Source organism: Eupeodes corollae, chromosome 2 (assembly GCF_945859685.1).
Source record: "Eupeodes corollae chromosome 2, idEupCoro1.1, whole genome shotgun sequence".
Lineage (NCBI taxonomy): Eukaryota > Metazoa > Arthropoda > Insecta > Diptera > Syrphidae > Eupeodes > Eupeodes corollae.
In genome coordinates this window covers 2,694,435-2,713,812 of record NC_079148.1, presented here as the reverse complement: position 1 = coordinate 2,713,812, position 19,378 = coordinate 2,694,435, and the positions used below count along the sequence as shown (strand labels likewise).

The following is a 19,378-nucleotide window of genomic DNA, read 5'->3' as shown; positions in this document are numbered from 1 at the left end:
CGACGGAATTATTTTTTGAAGGGAGTTATGATGAAGTTAACGCAAGTCAGCAACTCTAAATATTCAGAACATTATGTGATTCTTCCAACAAAATGGATTTGGGCGAACATTTGTAATAAGATACTTTTATTTAATTCTTGCATTGGCTGAGGAAACTTCATTGCAGATTAATTCAAAGCTTCAGGCTTTCCAACCTTCATCAGTCAAATTTGGTAATTCAACACCCGCAAGTGAGTCGCGTTGTGGAGACCCCAAGCTATTCAACTGCAGTGCGATAGCTTCCCACTTTTTTGCTAGGTCGTCTTTGGACAACATCTCCCTTACCACTTCAGGATTTTGCTCCATTGATTCTAATTCTTTTCTGTTACTTACTATTCCGTTCCTAAATAAAATATATATTTTTAAAAAATGGCATCTTATTTATTAGAACAGCTTACATTTTCGCCAAACAATTGTAACTCCAGCCACATAACAAAATTTTAAAACAAAAATTGAAACGTCAAACCAGATTAAAAATACTAATTCACAATAAACTATTCACAATCGGTTTAAAAATTAAAACTTGATATTCATAATACCAATTCATCAAAAAGTTGATAGATATTATCAACTATCAAATTGATACTCATAATAGGGCTGTTAGAGTAGGAATCTTACCGCACTAAAACCACCGGTTTATAAGGCCAATCTATGAAGAATCAAAAAATGTTTTCTATGGGCGCATTCACAAAGCTAATTGAATTTTGACTACGTAGCCACAAAACAACACTACTAAGCTAGTCAATCTGGAACTTCCATATTATTGACAAATTCAAATATATAAAATAAGAAACATTTTTGATTTGATAACTTTAACTTATATTTCGTGTTTTCAAATTCAATAAAATCAAATTTAAGACACAATTTTAATGATTTATTTTATTTTGAATTCGTGTGGTTAACCGAGCTGCTGATTGTGAAACGTCAAAATCATTCTCCACTAACTTTGTAGCCGAATTTTTTTCACTACGTGCGTCGGAGGAGAAATTTCAACTACTTTTGTAGTTAGATTTAGCCAATCAGCCCATGACTACGTAGCCTAGCTACTAGCTTTGTGAATGCGACCTATTTCTTAGTTTAGAATTCGCTTTAGGGGACCTTTATAGTTGTAATACTTTCTAAAGCTTTTTGTCCATCCACTCATGAGGATTGGTTCTTCTTAATCTCCGAACATCTTAATATACATTTAAGACAGTTTAAATTTCGGAATTGGCATGACTCTACTGTCATTTATTATGTGATTTAGTGTGCTTTTTACGACGAATATTTTATTTCCTCCTGTTCATTAGTCGAAAAGTAAAGAAAGAAACTAAAAATTTACATTATTTCAAATATTTTATTCACCAAACTCTTATAGTCGACAATGAAATAAAAATAAATGTTAAAAAACATTATACAAACTAATCTATTTTGTTTTATTAAATATATGCAATACAATAATTATTCTGAATCACTTTCACTCTCCGATTGGAAATCACCAACATTTATTGAAAACGCATATTCCTGATCGCAACCCAAATATGAATCACTCATGTAATACAAAGTATACTCATGACGTCCCGGTGCCGGAGCAACAAAATCAAGCTTAACTTTAGCCTTTTGTTGCAAAGTTAAACGTTTAATTGATAATAATGAATTTGTTTTTGGATCACCAATAACCACCCACCATCCTTCTTCTCGTTTCTAATTAAAAAAGAAATAAATCAATCACAAATATTCATAAAAAAAAAGAAAAACAATCTTACCTGAGGGAAAAACGGAGCAATAACGGGCCCAGTGACTTCGTCTTCTCGTTCCAGTTGAACAACAACATTGACTGCTGATCCCGAGTGGATACGTTCACTGTCGACAACTTCAAAGCTCATCTCGATGTTGGGATAACGATTACAGAAACGAGCCACATCTGCCATTTGAGCATCAGAAAGCTGAAGTAATTTCGATCGATCTTCATCTTCCAGTTCCATGATGTCGAATACGGTCTCGATTTTCTTGAAAATAGATACAAAAATAATTTTAATTTTTGTGTGTCCATTTTAACCTAACAGATATCTCACCTTTTCTGTACATCTCTTGATAATATCGGTATTGAAATGCGGCAGCTGTTTGAGATATGAATCCTTACTCCACATAGCTTGTGTCACCATCTGAGCCAATTCCATAGCAGCCACAGCTGGCGATAGCCAACCATTTGAACTGAGAACATCCACACAGGCTTGAATCAAACGAATAGCCTTTCCGAGAATTATCTCAGTGTCACCTTGCAGTTCTGGTCCCAATTGTAACCGTGACAAATGTGCTTGGAGCAGAAGATTAGTTTTAATATGTGGGTCATTGAATCTGGAAGGGAATAAGAACAAAAAAAACCATTTAAAATCAAAATCAAGCCACTGAAAGAGAGGTTAACTCACTTAGGAGTAGATTCATTAGGTCCTGTGATTTTATTTGGCAATCTCTGCGACAGGGTCTTGAGAATTCCTTCCTCATGATGTCGCACCACAATGTCTTCATATTCCGCAGCTGATGATATAATTTCCAACAAACCTCGGATTTTTGTTTTGCTATTAAGCGACAAACTGAAGAGTTCTAGAAAAGACAATAAAAAGTCAAATTAAGCCCTTTACCCAAGAACACAAATCTTAAATACCTATTGTTGTATAATTGATATAATAATAAGCTGCAATCATTCCCAAATTGAGCGGCAGCGTGTCCATATCATCCTCGACACTTATACACTTCGATTGCTCTAGATCGGCGAGCGTGTTCTCAACCAGCTCCGACAGATGATCCGACAAATGACGATGAGTGACACCTTGCAAATTATAGTAGTTGGGATTTTGTGTGAGACGTCTGTAGAGGAAGGTCCAGGTGAGGTAATCCACAGCATCTTGTTTGTTTTCAATTGTCTTCGTCACGACCTCAGCATTGAAATGGTCGTGCAAACGGTGATCCAAATGACTTTCGATGGGTAAAGGTTCGTTTAAGAATTTCTTGAAGAAATCCTTTTTCGACGACTGACACATCAGGACACACTTAGCGTCGGCATCTTCTATTGGTCGATTCGCTCTTCCCACCATCTGCAGCACATCTGTCACGGGATAGTCCTCGTAGGAATGATTCTTGCCATTGTAGAACTGTGTGTCCATTATGATCACCAAATGCGAAGAGATGCTCATGCCCCAGCACAGGTCACGAGTCACCACAGCCACCTGGACAGCACCGGAGTCAAAGAGTTGCTCCACCAGCCTGTGATCCGATGCACTCAGACCCTCGTGAATGTAGGCCACACCCTGGGAGAGCGTTTCCTTAAGGGTCTTGTCCTGCATTCGGTCCAAGAACGGCTTGATGTCCTCCTCCTCTGCGTGGAAGAATCGATTCGGTTGAACTTCAGACGCGCAATATGTCAAAATGTCGATTGCTGTGAAACGAGCCTGTTTCCGCGATGACACGAAAACAATGACAGGCTTATGGGGACTGTATTTTACAATTGCATTGTACACGGGCTTTGACATGGCTGATATCCGCGTTGCGTTGTGAGTTACATTGAATCCTTGAATGTGCAGTTCCAAAGGAATCGGACGGACACTTGGATGGAAGTTAAATGTGGCATTCGTGTTGCATCCCAGCCACTGGGCAATATCCCTAGCATCTGCCAGTGATGATGAGAGAGCTACAATTCGGATTTGTTTCTCAATCTGTGACGAAATATACCGCATTCTTGAGCAAACAATTTCCAAAACCGGTCCATCTTCCCCTCCGACCAATTCCAATTCATCCACAATGAAGAGCTGGATGTTTTGGACATTCTTCCTTTGCTTCCAACGACGCGAAAGGACATCCCATTTGTCGGCGGTGGTGATGATAATTTGTCCCTTAGCCAGAAGCTTCAAATCAGTTCCGGTTTCGCCGGTTAGCTTCACAATTTTCAACCCCAATTGTCCACCGAACTTATTGTGCCAGTCGTTGAATACCAAATCGGCCAGAGCTTCCTTCGATATCAGGTAGACACATCTTCCTTCGGGATTTTGGAGCAAAAGTCGCATGATAGCGAATTCGGCAATCGTCATTTTTCCAGACCCAGTTGGAGCACCAACAAACACATTGTCATCGCTGTTGTAGACCGCATTGAAGACCTGAGTTTGTATGGGATTAAATTGCGGATAACGATCGACGTAAAATGTCTCGTAGCTTGGGTTTCTCAGCGCTGTTATTGGGAGTGGCTGAAGATCCAGCAACTCGGTCGGTGGCATGTTCTTCTCTGGCAATATCAAATGACGGAAGGAAACCGGCAATTGGGTCTCAGCACCAATCCATCGATCTGAAACAATGCGGAGGAAATATTGCGGTGGCAGAGGCTCGAATACCGGAACGAAAAATTTGATGCAATGTTCATCGGCGGCGTACTTCTCCTTCAGCAGGAAGAACTCATGATGCAGAATAACCTCAGAATCGACATCTTCGATCAGAATCCAGAAACCCTCCGATTGACCATGCACCTTTTCGTCCCACTGGAAGTCGGGTGTGATGGTTAACTCCACCCGCAGAGTCGATCTTGTGATTGGCTGGATGTGAGTTGAGAGTTCGAGTTTGGGGAATTGATGGACAAACTTGTGAATCGTTTTACCCAATTTCTGAACACGAATCAACTCTCCGATCTCGTTGGGCTCAAGATCGTACAAACGCTCCCAGGGGAAGTTTTTCTTCTCGAGCTTCTTTGCTATCTCATCGGGCATCTTCTTGAATTGTCTCAGCGGCGTCATCGATTGCCACATCCGACGATCGATCATTTTACACAACGTTAGCGCTTTGTCCGACAACTGAGCCCAGCCTCGATGGAGAACTATTTCGAATATGGCTCGCAAAAGACGAGATGCCGATTGGGTAATGAAAACCATGTCCGACATCAAAGCGAATCCTTCGAGTTTCAGTTGCGAGATGTAAGCCTGCAAGAGGACATTAACTTTGGCACTATTCTCCTCCATTGACTCCTTAATAGGGATTGGGACACGTTCCATCAGTTTTTGAAGTTCTAACTTCTCCTCTTCGCGCACTGCAATGTGTTTGAACTCCGATGACAGCGAAAACACGCGGAACAACTCGATTTCACTCAGCGTTGGCTTCAACAGTTGGTTGTAGGTCATGATGGTCTCGTGAGTACAATAGAAGTGCGATGCAATTCTTCCCAGCTCGGTCACCTGGAAGTGGCCACTCTTACGATCGTACTTACACAATCCACTGCGGTCCAAGTGCAACGCTGCAGTGTGAACCAAGTCAGCACGATGCAGCTCCAGAAGTGGATCTTCGGTTATCTTTTCGTGTCCTACCCCGTAGAGCGTGGGATTGCGCAGCATTCTTATGTACAAATACGTGTAACCAAGCCAGTTAACTGCGTCCTTGACGTTCTGAACCGTTCCCAAGACAATCTCTGCATTGAGCATGTCTGGCATTTTCGATATGAACTGAGATTCTATCGGCAACTGCTGATTTAGGAGCGACAAATAGAACTGAAGTTCACTGTGGTTGGTTATGAGAATACCTTCACCTTTGGTGTCATACTGTGGTCGACCAGCACGACCCAACATTTGGAGAACGTCCAGAGCGCTGAGCTCTACCCAGCGTCCTTTTTCCGGGTTGTACACTTGAGTTCCTTTTATGATGACGGTATGAGCGGGTAAATTCACACCCCAGGCCAGGGTAGCCGTGGAAACGAGAACTTGAATGTGTCGATCTGCAAAGAGATCCTCAACCAGAGTCCTATCGACTCGAGTCATTCCAGCATGATGGATGGCAAAGCCATAGGGGAGCAGTTCTTTCAGTTCCGAGTTCTTCACTTGCTCTGCCTCGGTTCGCAGGACCTCCATACTGGCGGAACCCTCACGCAAAAAGCTTCCCAGAGTATCCTTCTCCAGACACATGTCCCTTACCGCTCGGGCTGTTTTGCCTGTTTCCTTGCGGGAATGCACAAATACCAGCACTTGATTGCGCCCAGCATGTTCCATTGTCTTTTCATAGACAATCTCATTCATTACCTGGAATCGCTTAAGTGCCTTTTTCTCAGTCACTCCGATATACTGCTGTTCCAGAGCAACTGGCCGAAAGCTATTGTCAAAGTAAAACAGTCCCTTGTCGGGCTTCACTCGCAGGAAGGTCGAAACGTCTTGGTAATTTGGTAGGGTGGCCGAAAGTCCAACCAATCGAACTTCTTCCTGTGTCGTTTCGATATTTCTGATTGTCCTGGCTACCAAAGCTTCCAACACCGGGCCACGTTCGTCGTGCAGCAAATGGATTTCATCGATAATAACTAAACGCACGAGAGTAGTGAATGTCTTCTCGCCTCCTTTACGAGTTATGATGTCCCATTTCTCGGGTGTGCAAACAATCACCTGAGTCGCTGCAATTTGTTCCCGCGTCAACTGATGATCTCCCGTCAATTCAGACACAGTCAGATTATAGCAAGCCAACCGTCGCCCAAAGTTACCCACCATTTCTTGTACCAACGATTTCATAGGCGCCACGTAGATGATTTTAAAATCGTCTGCATTTATGGTTCCGTCTTCGTTGATGTGTTTGCCAATTTCTCGCATCATTGTCAATAGGGCGACATTTGTTTTTCCCGCACCAGTGGGCGCACAGAGAAGCAGGTTTTCATCGGACTCGAGAGCGGCATGCCACAGACGACTCTGAATTCGATTGAGCGTCTTGAAACCCTCAAACACCGGCTGGACGTACTTGGGAAGCTTGTCGATGGGCTGCAGTTCTTCTTTGTCGTCAAATGCAGCTGCCTTCAGAGCTGGCACATGCACCTCCTCATAGCCTTTACGTTGTTTTCTGAAGGAACCATCAGGCAGTTGACATCTCTTGTTTGCCATGAAATGTGATCCTTGCGTGAATGCTAACTCTTCAAGTTCCAGAACTTGACGCACTCCAGCCACCTGTTCGGCAGCACCTCCTTGACCACCGTCGGCATCGTTCTCCTCTTTGCATCGTTTATTTGAACGCGATGAGTTGCCGTATTCGTCATCTTCACTCTTGCCTGTGTCTAGTTGACGCAGGATTTTCGACAAGTGGTTGTCACTCTTCATGCGGTCGCGTATTTTTTGCCGTTCGGCATCGGTTTGCGCAGAGGCCAGCATCGTACAGTAGAGGATCATTTGACGGTTGTTTTTCAGCAATTTAATGAAATCAAAACAATCGTAGCCGAGGAGCAATACAAGTTGATTTTCACAATCACGATCATCGGCGGCGTCTTTGAGAATTTTCAAGACATCACCTGCTTTGCTTTGTGATACCATGGCATCGTTGTAGTATTTGCTAAGGCAGCGCTGAAGCCAGTAGGCATCGATGTCGAGGGGATGTAAGCCCCGCTCTTTTTTGACATTGGCCATGGTTGCTTCTTCAGCCATAAGCTAAGTTGATAATGTAAAAAAAAGAAATAAGTTGTTAGTGTCATTTATTCATTTACTTGTGACTAAAAATTAAATGTGGGTTTTTGGCTACAAAGGAAGTGAGGGTTACGGTCATTAATAATTAAATTTAGTATAGAAAATATTTCCACGTTTTTCAAGTGTTCATTTTTCTCAGTTTTGTGGCTTCGAAAGCGTTAAATAATTTTGTAAATTTGTTCTTCCAATTTTAGGAAGAATTTCAAATTCAATTAGATAAAAAAACAAACCATTTTCGACTTTCCAAAGCTTGTTTTTTTTATAGCACATTGCTCATTATTTGTTAGATCCCTACATCCTAGAAAAAAGGGAATACTCGAAATCACTTTTTACATGCCAACCTTATCTTTCGAGTTTTGGTAAACATATCCTTTCATTTACTACAAATTTTAAAATTCGAGGGCATGACCTAAGCGATAATCCGAAAAATACGTTAGAAATGCTTTTAGTTTTTAATGCATTCAATAATTATTTATCGTCATTTGGCTGGGTGCGTACCTTTTCTGACTTGTACTTAGATGAAGTTGATAAGAAACTTATAGAAATTTTGTTTATTGGTTTTAGTGAATTTATACCAAGAACTTAGAAAAGATTGTCTTTTAAAACTTTTAGAGAATTCGAAAAATCTAATTTTGAAATAGATACAAATTGATTTCATCAAATTCGAAAAGCTTATATGTATATGTTTTTTGAATGAATATCTATATGAACAGTACACATCAAAATACTTAGTCTCAACTTTCATCAACTAACCCGAAAGAAAGATTTATTGGACTTTTTACAAGCAAACAAAAATGTGGTTCATCCCTAAAAGAAAACAAGAAAATAATAGAAAAAATAATGGACAAAAATCTAACGAATTACAGAAGGTGCTATTTGGTTAGTTTTTGTTTACATGAATCATTTCTCGTTCAATTTTGTAAAAACTTATTGCAGTTAAGTTTATCACGCTTTTCAGCTACTTATTCATTCTTCCTTCTTCCTAAAGATGCTTGATGAGCTAAGTTGAAACCTCGTTCCCATCAAACCGAGTCCTCCTATTAAGTATCTTGTTTTTGTGACCACTGCCAATAACAATAGAAGTCGTACGGCGGGTGCTCTACAAAGCGACAGATAGTGGACACACAAACTAAACAAGGTGACAATCAGGTGGTTCCCGAATGCTGAATCGGTATGAGAATGGCCTTAAAACAACTTTTGAGTGGAATCGTGAGTTCGGAAAATATCAATGCAAACTTTTCCTCCCCGACTTTTTAAGTAAATTTTAATTTCTTTTCAAAAGAAAAATGAACACAAACTTTAACTCGTTCTTCCAGGCGTTTACCTTGGCCTGAACAACCTCGCCTTTTTTTCAGTTCCCACATATTTTCAGTCAATCAGCAAGCATGTATTTTTGTTGCGCCATCATTTAGCTACACCCGGATATAGGCGATTAAGGAGACACGTTTTTAAATAATTTAGCCAAACTCTTTTCCGCATTTTTATGCAATATATGTTATATGAATGAATTGAAGAAAATAACTTTCTGAAGCCGGATTTTGGATTCTTCAACCGACCAGAAATTCTGCCTAACTAATATCTGCTGATTTATACATAAGAAAGCTATATACATTTTTTGTAGATTTTTAGGTAGTTGTTGATACAATCTTACGTGAAAGCTCTGTATAATAATAATATCGCGTATTTGTGGGATAGTGATTCAATTTCATAAGAAAACTTCAATAGGTGTTAAACAAGACTGTATTCTTAATGCACTGCCTTTTATAATTTAAGTCAATGATATAACCAAAGATGTTAAATGTTAGTACAGCCTTACAATGCTGACGTATTTAGATGTAGAAATGTATTATGTTTTATGTGACACTATCTAAGGTAAACAGGCAATGATGAACCCTTTTAAGTGCATAAAGTAAATATTGGAACCACACTGTTAACGCTGAAAAACTCAAAATTATGGTATTAAGCTATAAAATTTCCTTTGTATTTAACTTTACCATTTTGGTAAAAATTATATGATTCTAAAAGAGCTTTTTCTGCAATTCGGGAAAACAATAATATATCATTAATTGCAAAACAAGCTCTGTCTCACTCGTCAGCAGCTTCAAAAATCCTTTAAGAGCTCAAATATGAGCCAACAAATGCTACAATAAGGTGGATAAATTTATGCGCTAAGCAATATGACTTAGATTAAGCCTTAATTTAAAAACAAAAAATGCTTTGAAATAAAATTCAAATTGACTTACAAAAAAAAAATACCAGCTTTTATAAAAACTTTCTATCTATGGTATTCTGGTATTCATGGAATTTTCTTCTAAAACAATTCAATTGTAATGTTACAAATAGAGCACAATGCGTTAAACTTCAAACTAATTATTTAAGTATTATTAAAATTCCACAAGGAAGCAATCTTAAGCATCTTCTGTTTAATATTTTTAGAATAAAAGTATTCGTTTTGCAAGAAAATGCACCTTATCCTGACGATATGAAAATTTGTATTTGTGTCTCAAGTAAAGTAAACTTTATGCATGGGTTTCTCAAAACAAACTGCAATCATTTCACAATTTGTATTCCAAGAAATTTGTTGATATGACTTTTCTTATAGAAAATTTTAGCTCCATAGTAAAGTTCCTGAGATACAGCACTTCGATTTTGGCGAAATATGCAAAATACGAGTTATGAAAAATACCACTTCTAAGTTTTATAGAAAAATGAAAATAAGTACAACAAAAAGAATGGACAAAATTATCCACATTTTAGTACTTTGAGACTTGATTAGTAAGCCCATACAATTTTAACCAGTAATCTTCCAATAACAGTTATCTTTCAAAGTGGCTTCAATGTAACCTTTCGAAAAATAAATTGATATCAAACATTTGTAAATTAAGAACTTGTAGTAATTTTACATCTCATTACTTTTCGCGGCAGAGTTTTTACTTAGGCTTTTTGTATACAGCACAAGTTGTGGCTCATTTTTTTTTAAAACATTTATGCTTTTGGTTTAGTGAAGTTTAAGTTTATTTAGTTATTATCAAAATGAAAATGATTTATCATTTAAAAGAATTGAATAAAATATATACATTTTACTAGCTAACCCGACAAACGTAGTTTTGTCATAAAATAATTTCTAGAGAATATTTTGCTAGAAATAAATAACTAACTTATTGTAAGTGTGTAAGGATGTGGTAGCTATATAATTGGGAGAGGTATAGAGTAAACTGTAAACGGTACATATCCCTTATTGTGACTATACTACAAAATAAATATCAATCCTTTAATGTAACAGAATGTACAATATTTTTTGTGATCCCATCTTTCGCCAATACAAACAAACTGGATGGTTTGCCCACTTGAGAGTACGCCACGTATAATTGTCCGTGTAATAAACATGAAGTGCTCAAATCTAAGCCGCAGACAGACATCGTTTGGCCTTGAGACTTATTGATAGTCATTCCAAATGCCAACCTAATTGGAAATTGAAGACGTTTGAATTGAATTGGCACATATGTGGGTATAAAAAGGATTCGCGAGCCATTTAGAGATTTAGGAGATCCAACCTTTAGTTGCAAATTATGCGGTGCAATGTCTGGTAAATCCAATGAGTTCGAAAATTAAGTTGAATAATTTACAACTTCGGTAGCATCACAAACTGTATCAATAGATTTGTATGACACCAAATCTCCTATTAACAAATGTTGTATCTGGAGATTTAATTCGTTAACATCCACATTTTTTGCTGCTACGATTGCTCTTTCTGCAAGCCACTCATGATTTGTTTTTTGTCTGTGTACATCGGGAAACATCTGGTCTACGAGAGCCTCTTGTGAATCAATAATCTTGCAGAAATCATCCAGTAATTTAATGCATCCAGTTTCATTGAGAATTTTGAGAATGTTTCAGCGGATGGATCTCGAAGCATTTGAACACGCATATTTCTTCATTCATTAGTGGGGCATTGCGAGCAACAATCGCTGCCATGTCTACAGTATTTTATTGTAGTTCACGATTCAATTCAGCGTCTATTAAATCAGATGCATTTCGATTTGGTGAATTTATACCGAATTGACTGAGTGGTAAGTTGGTAATAATAATTAAGGATTCTCAATAGCAATCAATGCTTCATTATCCCTGAATACTATCGTGAGTACAGTTTGATGCAATTAAACAATAGCACTTAGGAATATAAAAAAGCAGATAAAAACCTGTTCTCAGACCTACCGAATGTATATGAAAAATTTTATTGAAATTGGTTAAGCCGTTTCGAAAGAGTATAGCAACTAACACTGTGACAGGAGAATTTTATAAATTAGAGATTACGTAGCTTTGAAAGCAAGTTTTCTAATGTAATACAATTTTGTTTAGCTTTTGAACATTTTTATTGAATCATGTCATCATGTCAACTCATCTTCAAAATCTATTGGCAGCTCTATCGATAAATAGAAATTAAACGAGCTAATGGATTCAATCAATGTTCGACTATTCACCTTATGTGTTAATTCTAAATAAAAACTTCACTTACAAATCTACAGTTAGTACGAAAATAGAACCTTAAAACTTGAAGAACCTAATAAACCTCGTGAGCATTTATTTTGTCTGGGTAGGTACCTATCATTCTTATTTATTTAACCCGTTGCTTATTAAAATAACCAAGAAATAATCTGGACCTTGAAGAGGTGCTAACTCAATTCAACTAAAAATTAAACCCATTTCAAATCAAAGTAACTTACGTTCTCTGCATGCAATGTGTGATCAACTCGCGCTTCTTCGCCCTCTTCTTGTCCATCTTCATCTCGAATCTCTCCGTACATATCCTCGTCACTCTCTTCTTCGGATTCTTCAAATTGCACGTTGATTCCATAGGTCTCATCGATTTGTTCTTCGTTGTTGGTTACATTGAGGGCAGTCGATGCATCTGCCCCAAAGTCTGTGATTTTTTTGCCCAAATTCACCAACAGAGCAAATCTAAGAATTTGAACATTAAATCATCTTACTTTGTATTCGTATTTGTACTTGCTAACTTACCTTTCATCAGCAACACTTCCTAAGAGACTATCAATCTCACGTTTGCGTTCTCGATCCTTTAGCTTGTCGTTCTTTAAAACTGCCAAGATCTCATCAGCTGCACCGCAAAGAATATCACGCGGTTGGTCACCCAGAGCCTCTTGAATGAAACTCAACAACACTTCGTAGGTCTGTCGGGTTTCTTGAGTCTTTGGCCGATAAACAATACCGACCATTTCGTCAATGCCTTCGGAAAGCAAAGTGGCACCTTTCATCCGCTCAAAGTCATATTGGGCTTCATCACGTTTTTGCCGTCTATAGTTTAAATAGAAAACAAGCAAATTAAAACAATTTTCTTTTGTATATAATATAATAGTTGAACAAACTTTTGCTTTCGCTCTTCTGTTTTTTCAGGCTTGGTTCTCTGATAACGATCGCCCATTCGGGTTCCATCTAGCTTCCCTACAAGCGATACAACTTCACCGGTCGCTTCATCACGTCGTGGACGCTCGATAAGACGCACATCAGCTTGGAGCACAAGATTAGAGTTCTACACGAATTTGGCGTCCCAGAGAAATGTAAACGTTTAGAAAAAAGCATTCATTTTATAGGTTAATGGAAATGTTTTGGTTTTGCTTACCGCTTTGTACTCGTACTGAAGCTGTCTAGCTGCAGCATCCGCCATGGAGTGTGTTTTATTTTATTTATTGGTTTATAAAAAGAACTTTTTAATAATTTGCAGAATTTTGTATTTATTTTATTTATCGTCTAAGAAAAATTTCATAAAGCGATATGATTTCTGCAGTTCTTCGCACTCCACTCACAAACACGGCTTCTGTTCTGTTTTTGACATCTGTCATGTATCGTAACGTGGGTTTTTAAGTGTAGCCATTTTTATTGTATAACATTGCGTTTACGTTATAAAGAAATCTTATTCACATCCGTCAGTTAATTTAAATAGAAAATTCAAAGTATTTATAAGAGTTTTGGAAATTTCCTGTGGAAGAACAGAAGAGATGTGTTTTTAAAAAAATTTTAGTATATTTGCTATTGTTTGGTTATGAAAGTGGATTGCATAGAACATTTATGAGATTACATGAGATAATTGCGGAGAAAGAAACATTACGCAAAACATTTTGCGTAGTGAAACTAAGTGAAAATGTATATCGGATATTTTTTTTAACTCAAATATTTTAAATTAGAATAAGAGAAAATTAAGTCCGTTCGCGTAATTACGAAATTTAATTTTACGAAAAATTACAAAATTTAACTAAATCCTGTTCGCGTACTCAAAAATTTCGTAGTTTTTCGTAAAAACAAGTGCTCACGAGAGTAGCCCAAGAAATTTCTTTGGGCTGATTTTTGAAAAGTTTCAAATTTGATAGAACTTGCTCGCTTTTGCTGTAACTTATACATACAATTAAAAATTCTTTTCCAAAAACCAGCAACAAGATTGAAATTTTCAAATAAACAATGGACCAGCAAGATGTTGCTTGAAGTTCATGCGGTCTTAATTTATCCATTTACAAAACATAAATACATTCTAAACACGAAATGAAACGATGATGTTTCTAAATTTATATTTTTATTGACAGTCAAATTGTGGAAAATTTGTTGTTTTCCCGTTCGGTTACTTTTTTAGTTTTGTCTTTTTATGAGAGAATTTTTTCCCCACTCTTTAAAATATGTCTTTTAACGAATTTTAGTGCAAAAAGTACGCAAACGCCACACAGTTTCGTAAAAATAAATCGAAAGGCGTATAGTCGCCAAATGAGAAGGGTCAGTTAAGAGGACCGTTTATCGTTATATCGCCAGCATATATGTATATAATGACCCGAGGTTAACTTTAACGAATGTAATGGTGATTCATTAATGGCTTGAGGATTTTCTTCGCCCAGTATAAGGTTATTTTGCTTATGGACGAAGCCACCTAACCAAAAATGAGCTTCCTCACTAAATACAGTTCTTTTGGCGAAGTGCTCTTCGAAATTCTAAAACATATTTTTTTAAAGCAAATTGAATTACTAAACAGAAATGTCAGCTCAGTTTGACATTTTCTCAGCTGTCAAATTCATAGACATCTTTTCAAAATCGCTGACTTTTTCAATCTGCAGGCTACTACAGTATTAGAACCATACAAAACTCTGAAGGAAATTTAAGTTTAGAGTTTTTGTGATTTGCTGCTTATTTCTCTTGACGTTTATTGAATATAAAACAAAATCCTGTGATAGATCAGATATTTTGTGATATATCACATAACGATTCTGAACATAGATCGTTTGTTGTTAAGGAATTGTTTCTTCATAATGCCGGAAAATAACTCAAGACCCCACTTCATTCATCGTACCTCAAACGCATTGAATAGAGAAGAAATAAAACAAAAGCTCCGGAAATAAAACCCAAGCAACGAAATTTATGGAAAGACAAGATCACTTAAATTTAGGAAAATAACTTCCCGTCTTTCAAAAAAAAAAACTTTTCGAATCAATGCTGCAGTAATTACAGGCTTTGATAATGGGTGAAGGTGGCCCTAAGAAATATTAATCTTCAAATTTTAGCACACTTGGTTTTATGATTAAGCTTGAAAATAGGCTCTTAAATGACCGAACTATGGACAGCAAAAAGTAAGATTATTGCCTGAATTCAATAAGTGGAATTAAAAAAAAAATTGGAAAGATTAGATTCAGAAACTATTTTTAAAATACTTTCATTTTCATTTTGGGAGTTCCTCAGGCTAATCATTTGGGACCACATCTTTCATCTTTAAATTGTGTAAGAACTTATTTTTTTGTTGCCAAAAACTGATTCCGAGTCTTTATCATTCAAAACTTCATTTCTTGTTGGTATACGATCAATTTAAGAAGAACTGAACACCTTCGAGATTTTAAATAGAGTTTTTTTTTTTAAAAAAAAACTTACATATTGCGTTAATTTATTTGTTAAGAGGTGCTTTGAGCGAAATCTGATAAATAGTGAAATGGATAAATATGGCGCTCTACTAAATGATCTTGATGTCTTTTAATATAAACATTTTCATTTTGATCTTAAAAAATAGCAGTTTTTTCTAAAAATCAATGGATTATTTAAGGAGAAAGGTATATGCATAACAATTATAAAGCAATATCAGTTAAATGGCCGCCACGTTTATACGGTTGCAGCACCATATCCTTTTCATGCAATTTTTCATGACCAATTACATTTGGGTTTATATGTCCTTTATAAGTTCACGAGGATATTTACATAGACCCTATTTATTAAAGATTTCGCTTGAAAAATTTTTATAACAATAAATAAACACGTTCAGGAAAGTTTTCTTTGCAAAATGACAGATTTCTATCAGTAAACATTTTTCGGTGGTTTTCATTCAGTATTTTTTTTTCAATGACAGACATTTTTAATGATAGCTATAAACGACCTGTCAAGAAAATTTTAATGTTTTTTTTTTAGTAATGGTGTGAATTTTACTTGTCAAATATCGAAAGATGACAGCTTCTAAAGTGACGTATGATTAAGAATGAATTCTCTTTTGGAAATAACTGGTATTATTCTTAATAGAAAGCTTAAACTTCTGGGTTTCGGTAAGTAATAATATACTTATCAGAATCCTTTTTTGTCCTAAGGCGTTTTATCCAAGAAAACGAAATTGTATTTTTAAAACCACGTCTTAAATAATTATGTTATATGAAATTCAATAAATACATACATTAATATTTACTCAAAATTGTGAAAACATTTCTTTTACACTCACTTTTTGAAATGTCAAAATGACATTTAGATGCTTAAATTACTTTATTCCGGCTTTAATATTCCAGAACCAGGTTAAGCTTACTTCACCTCTAATACTCGTGTACTTTATCTTTATGAATACGGGTTTCAATGTTAAAGGTAAAAAAGTTAGCATAGCTCTACACCGTATATAATACCAGCTTATAAATAAAGGCTTATAATGTTTTAACAAGGACCTTCTTATGTATGATTGTGACTATTAAAGATTATGTATAACAAGTATATGGAGGTTTTAAACAATTGACCAGTATATATATCTAGGATTTTACAGATTACATATCCTAAGCAATAAAAATACAATTTCTCACTATTATGCTGTCAGAAATCTCAGAATCAGAATTTTTTAAAGCATTATTTGAATTTTGAAAGGACATGCAATTAAATGTTGGGTTTATGTAAGTAGATTTCATTCTTTTGTCTTGTCAATCCATCTTTGATTTTTACTATGAGGCTCCACAAGAGTAAAATAGAATTCAGCTTCTCTTCCGCAATCTCATCTGGAATCCTTTGTTTTTTTTGATTGGGCATCATATGTCTTGTCATAAGCAACCTCAAATGTCACGTTTTACATTAGAAACGGTAAATCTGTTGTTCACTTTTTTGTTGATTTTCCTTTAGTGTTGGTAGTTGATTTTTACAAAATTAAATTTCAAACAAATTATATACACAACAACAGTTAACTATTCAAGAGGATAAAAGAAAACACAGGTTTTGGGTGAATCCATTTCTCGAAGTAAGGAAACTTCATGATTTGGAGGCGCACCTACTCAAGAATTACTATGGAAGGGTGGTACAGACGATAACAATTTTCGTGGGATGTTGGTCTACAGCTTTAAAGCTGTTCTGTGCCTAGTAAAGATAACTTTGAATTAATGAATTTAGGCATTCGACGACAATTTGAACGAAATTAAATTTTAATTTCAAAAAGACTGTGGAAAATGGACGCTCACCACTACATACAACACAAACGTCAAATTTGATGACAGGATTTTGATCCGCTCGAAAAATCCAAACTGCGATGACCAGATCATGGACTAGACGTTGGATTGTTGGTCCTGTCATCGGAAATTTTCAATGGAGACCCCAAGTTAGAAATATAAACTGGCCAAACATTGGTTGAAGTCCCTCATCTGTCAGATACCTTATGATTCTCCTGTATACATGCATCTAGATAGAAATGACAGTTACATCTCATGATTCCATCAAATATTTTTCAACTTCGTTTAACATGTAATGATATTAAAAAACGCACCGTTGCTACTAACTATACGTTTATGATGTGCCTCTACAATCAAACTGTAATAAATCACACTTTATTAACCAAAACCATAAAGCTACGAGTACATCACCTATTCCACATATCCAGACTTCAAAAAACAAAACCAACTTTCAACTGATAATCATAATCATGATACGGCAAATTGCATTCGTCGAAAGAAAAACAAAACAAATATTAATTAAACTAATGTACAATACTCCTCCATCCGTCTCCAAGTTTGAATGCTATATATTTTTAACCGAACCTCCGCTAGACTCTTATTAAAGAAAAGAACAGTAAAGTCTTGCTTTAACTGCAAACTGCATCATCTTAAGGAATGCATCACCACACCAGCCAGCCGAGGCACAGACATATCCATTCAACTCTCTGTTCTGGGAAGAGCTGGGAATGCCTAAACACCACCAAATACTCAACTCAAATCCACGGTCTAATAATTTTCGAAGATGTTCATCTGACCGCACACACCTGCGCTCTGCTGGTGCATATTGAGCTCATCCCATCCACGATCACGAATCGTTCGCTAAATCTACGATCCACGGAAGTGGCTGATATCCACCGGCAGTCGGCCGGCGGCGGTGGCGGCGCTGCGCTGCGCATCTAAATGCATTCTGCACGATTTGTAGCTCCTAATCGCGGGTAATTCGAAATTATGCTGCGAATGAATGAGAGTGTGAAACTGCATTTCGTTTGCAATGCAATTGCAATTAAAATCAAATGTGGCTTGGCTATGGCTTTGCCCGGTGGACCCCAATTTCACGCGTTTAATTTAAGATGCCAGCCAAATGTCTGTATCCGCAGAGGTTTCTTATAGTTTCGTGGTACATATTTTAGAAAAAAAAATTGGAAGTGGAACACAAAAGACAACAGAACATAAATAGCGTGCCTCACTCTGTTGGACTTAGTGAAAAAGCATAATTTAGTTTGACTTAAGGCTTAACAATAAACTTAAAATTGGAAGGGTACCTAACCTATACAAAGTAGTTAAGTTCATTCAAGAAAAGTCGTAGAGTATTAATTCTCATCTGTCATAAATATTTAACGAAAAAGTACATGTACATTATGTTGACAGATAAAAAGTATACGTAACGCTGATGAAGTTTCTGACTTATGTCAAGAATACAATTTATGTATATCAAGATCATGTGGGCGTATTGGATACGATTTATGTGCGACAAAATGTTTGTACTTTTCTTTCAAAACTGCTGCGGTGTATATATTTTTAATATTTACCATTCTTTACAGTTTTTCACACTAAGACCTTGCAACTTTAAAAATACATATATAATACATTTATTGTAAAAATAACAATCTTTCATTTGAAATGAGTGGACGCTTTAAAAAATACTTTTTTCTTATCATGATCACCACCGCAGGACATCGCATTGGTTTTCATTTTCATTAAACAAAAATCCATGTAAAATCCAGATGTCATAATTTTAGAGTCTCTGATTGGTCAACATTCATAAGTTTAAAGACTTCAAGCCACATTTTAAGTTATTTCAGGTTCAAAGAAAAGATTTTTAAAAATCAAAACTCAATTACTAAGTGAGCTAACAGAACGAATCTTGCGGTATTGAAAAGATAAAAAGGATGACAATTTTCCCTTTAATACACATACATTTATTTTAAAAGCTTGTGGATTTTAAAAATTTCGTCATTTACATCACCGCCCTGATTTTCTTTTTCTGTACATTGAAGAAACGAAACACACAATTTTTGTAGATTTTCCTTAACATTAATTCATATACTAGCAGAATGTTGTCGAATTGAAGCTTTGACCTCTTCTAAGTCCTGGGAGTGAGTGAACATTTTTACTAATAAGTTTTAGCGATGCCAA

At 36.4% G+C, this 19,378-nt stretch overlaps 1 protein-coding gene across 1 annotated transcript; it reads right to left on the bottom strand.

Annotated features, from left to right (window-relative positions):
• Positions 1 to 1,355: 1,355 nt before the first annotated feature.
• LOC129944170 (U5 small nuclear ribonucleoprotein 200 kDa helicase) lies at positions 1,356 to 13,314 on the bottom strand. Its single transcript, XM_056053404.1, has 9 exons — positions 13,117 to 13,314; positions 12,863 to 13,026; positions 12,498 to 12,791; positions 12,203 to 12,437; positions 2,684 to 7,442; positions 2,448 to 2,622; positions 2,094 to 2,376; positions 1,785 to 2,027; positions 1,356 to 1,722 (listed from the first exon to the last, which is right to left on the bottom strand). The coding sequence occupies exons 1-9, from the start codon at positions 13,159 to 13,161 to the stop codon at positions 1,480 to 1,482; spliced, it is 6,441 nt and encodes a 2,146-aa protein (XP_055909379.1). The 5' UTR covers positions 13,162 to 13,314; the 3' UTR covers positions 1,356 to 1,479.
• Between the last annotated feature and the right edge of the window lie 6,064 nt (positions 13,315 to 19,378).

What these genes read in the sequence shown, in the direction of transcription:
- LOC129944170 (XM_056053404.1), bottom strand. Translation starts at nt 13,161, where the DNA reads ATGGCGGATGCTGCAGCTAGACAGCTTCAGTACGAGTACAAAGCG. An exon ending in TATCAATTATACAACAATAG is followed by an intron (nt 2,623 to 2,683) that starts GTATTTAAGATT and finishes TGTCTTTTCTAG; the next exon opens with AACTCTTCAGTTTGTCGCTT. An exon ending in TCAAGAGATGTACAGAAAAG is followed by an intron (nt 2,028 to 2,093) that starts GTGAGATATCTG and finishes TCTATTTTCAAG; the next exon opens with AAAATCGAGACCGTATTCGA.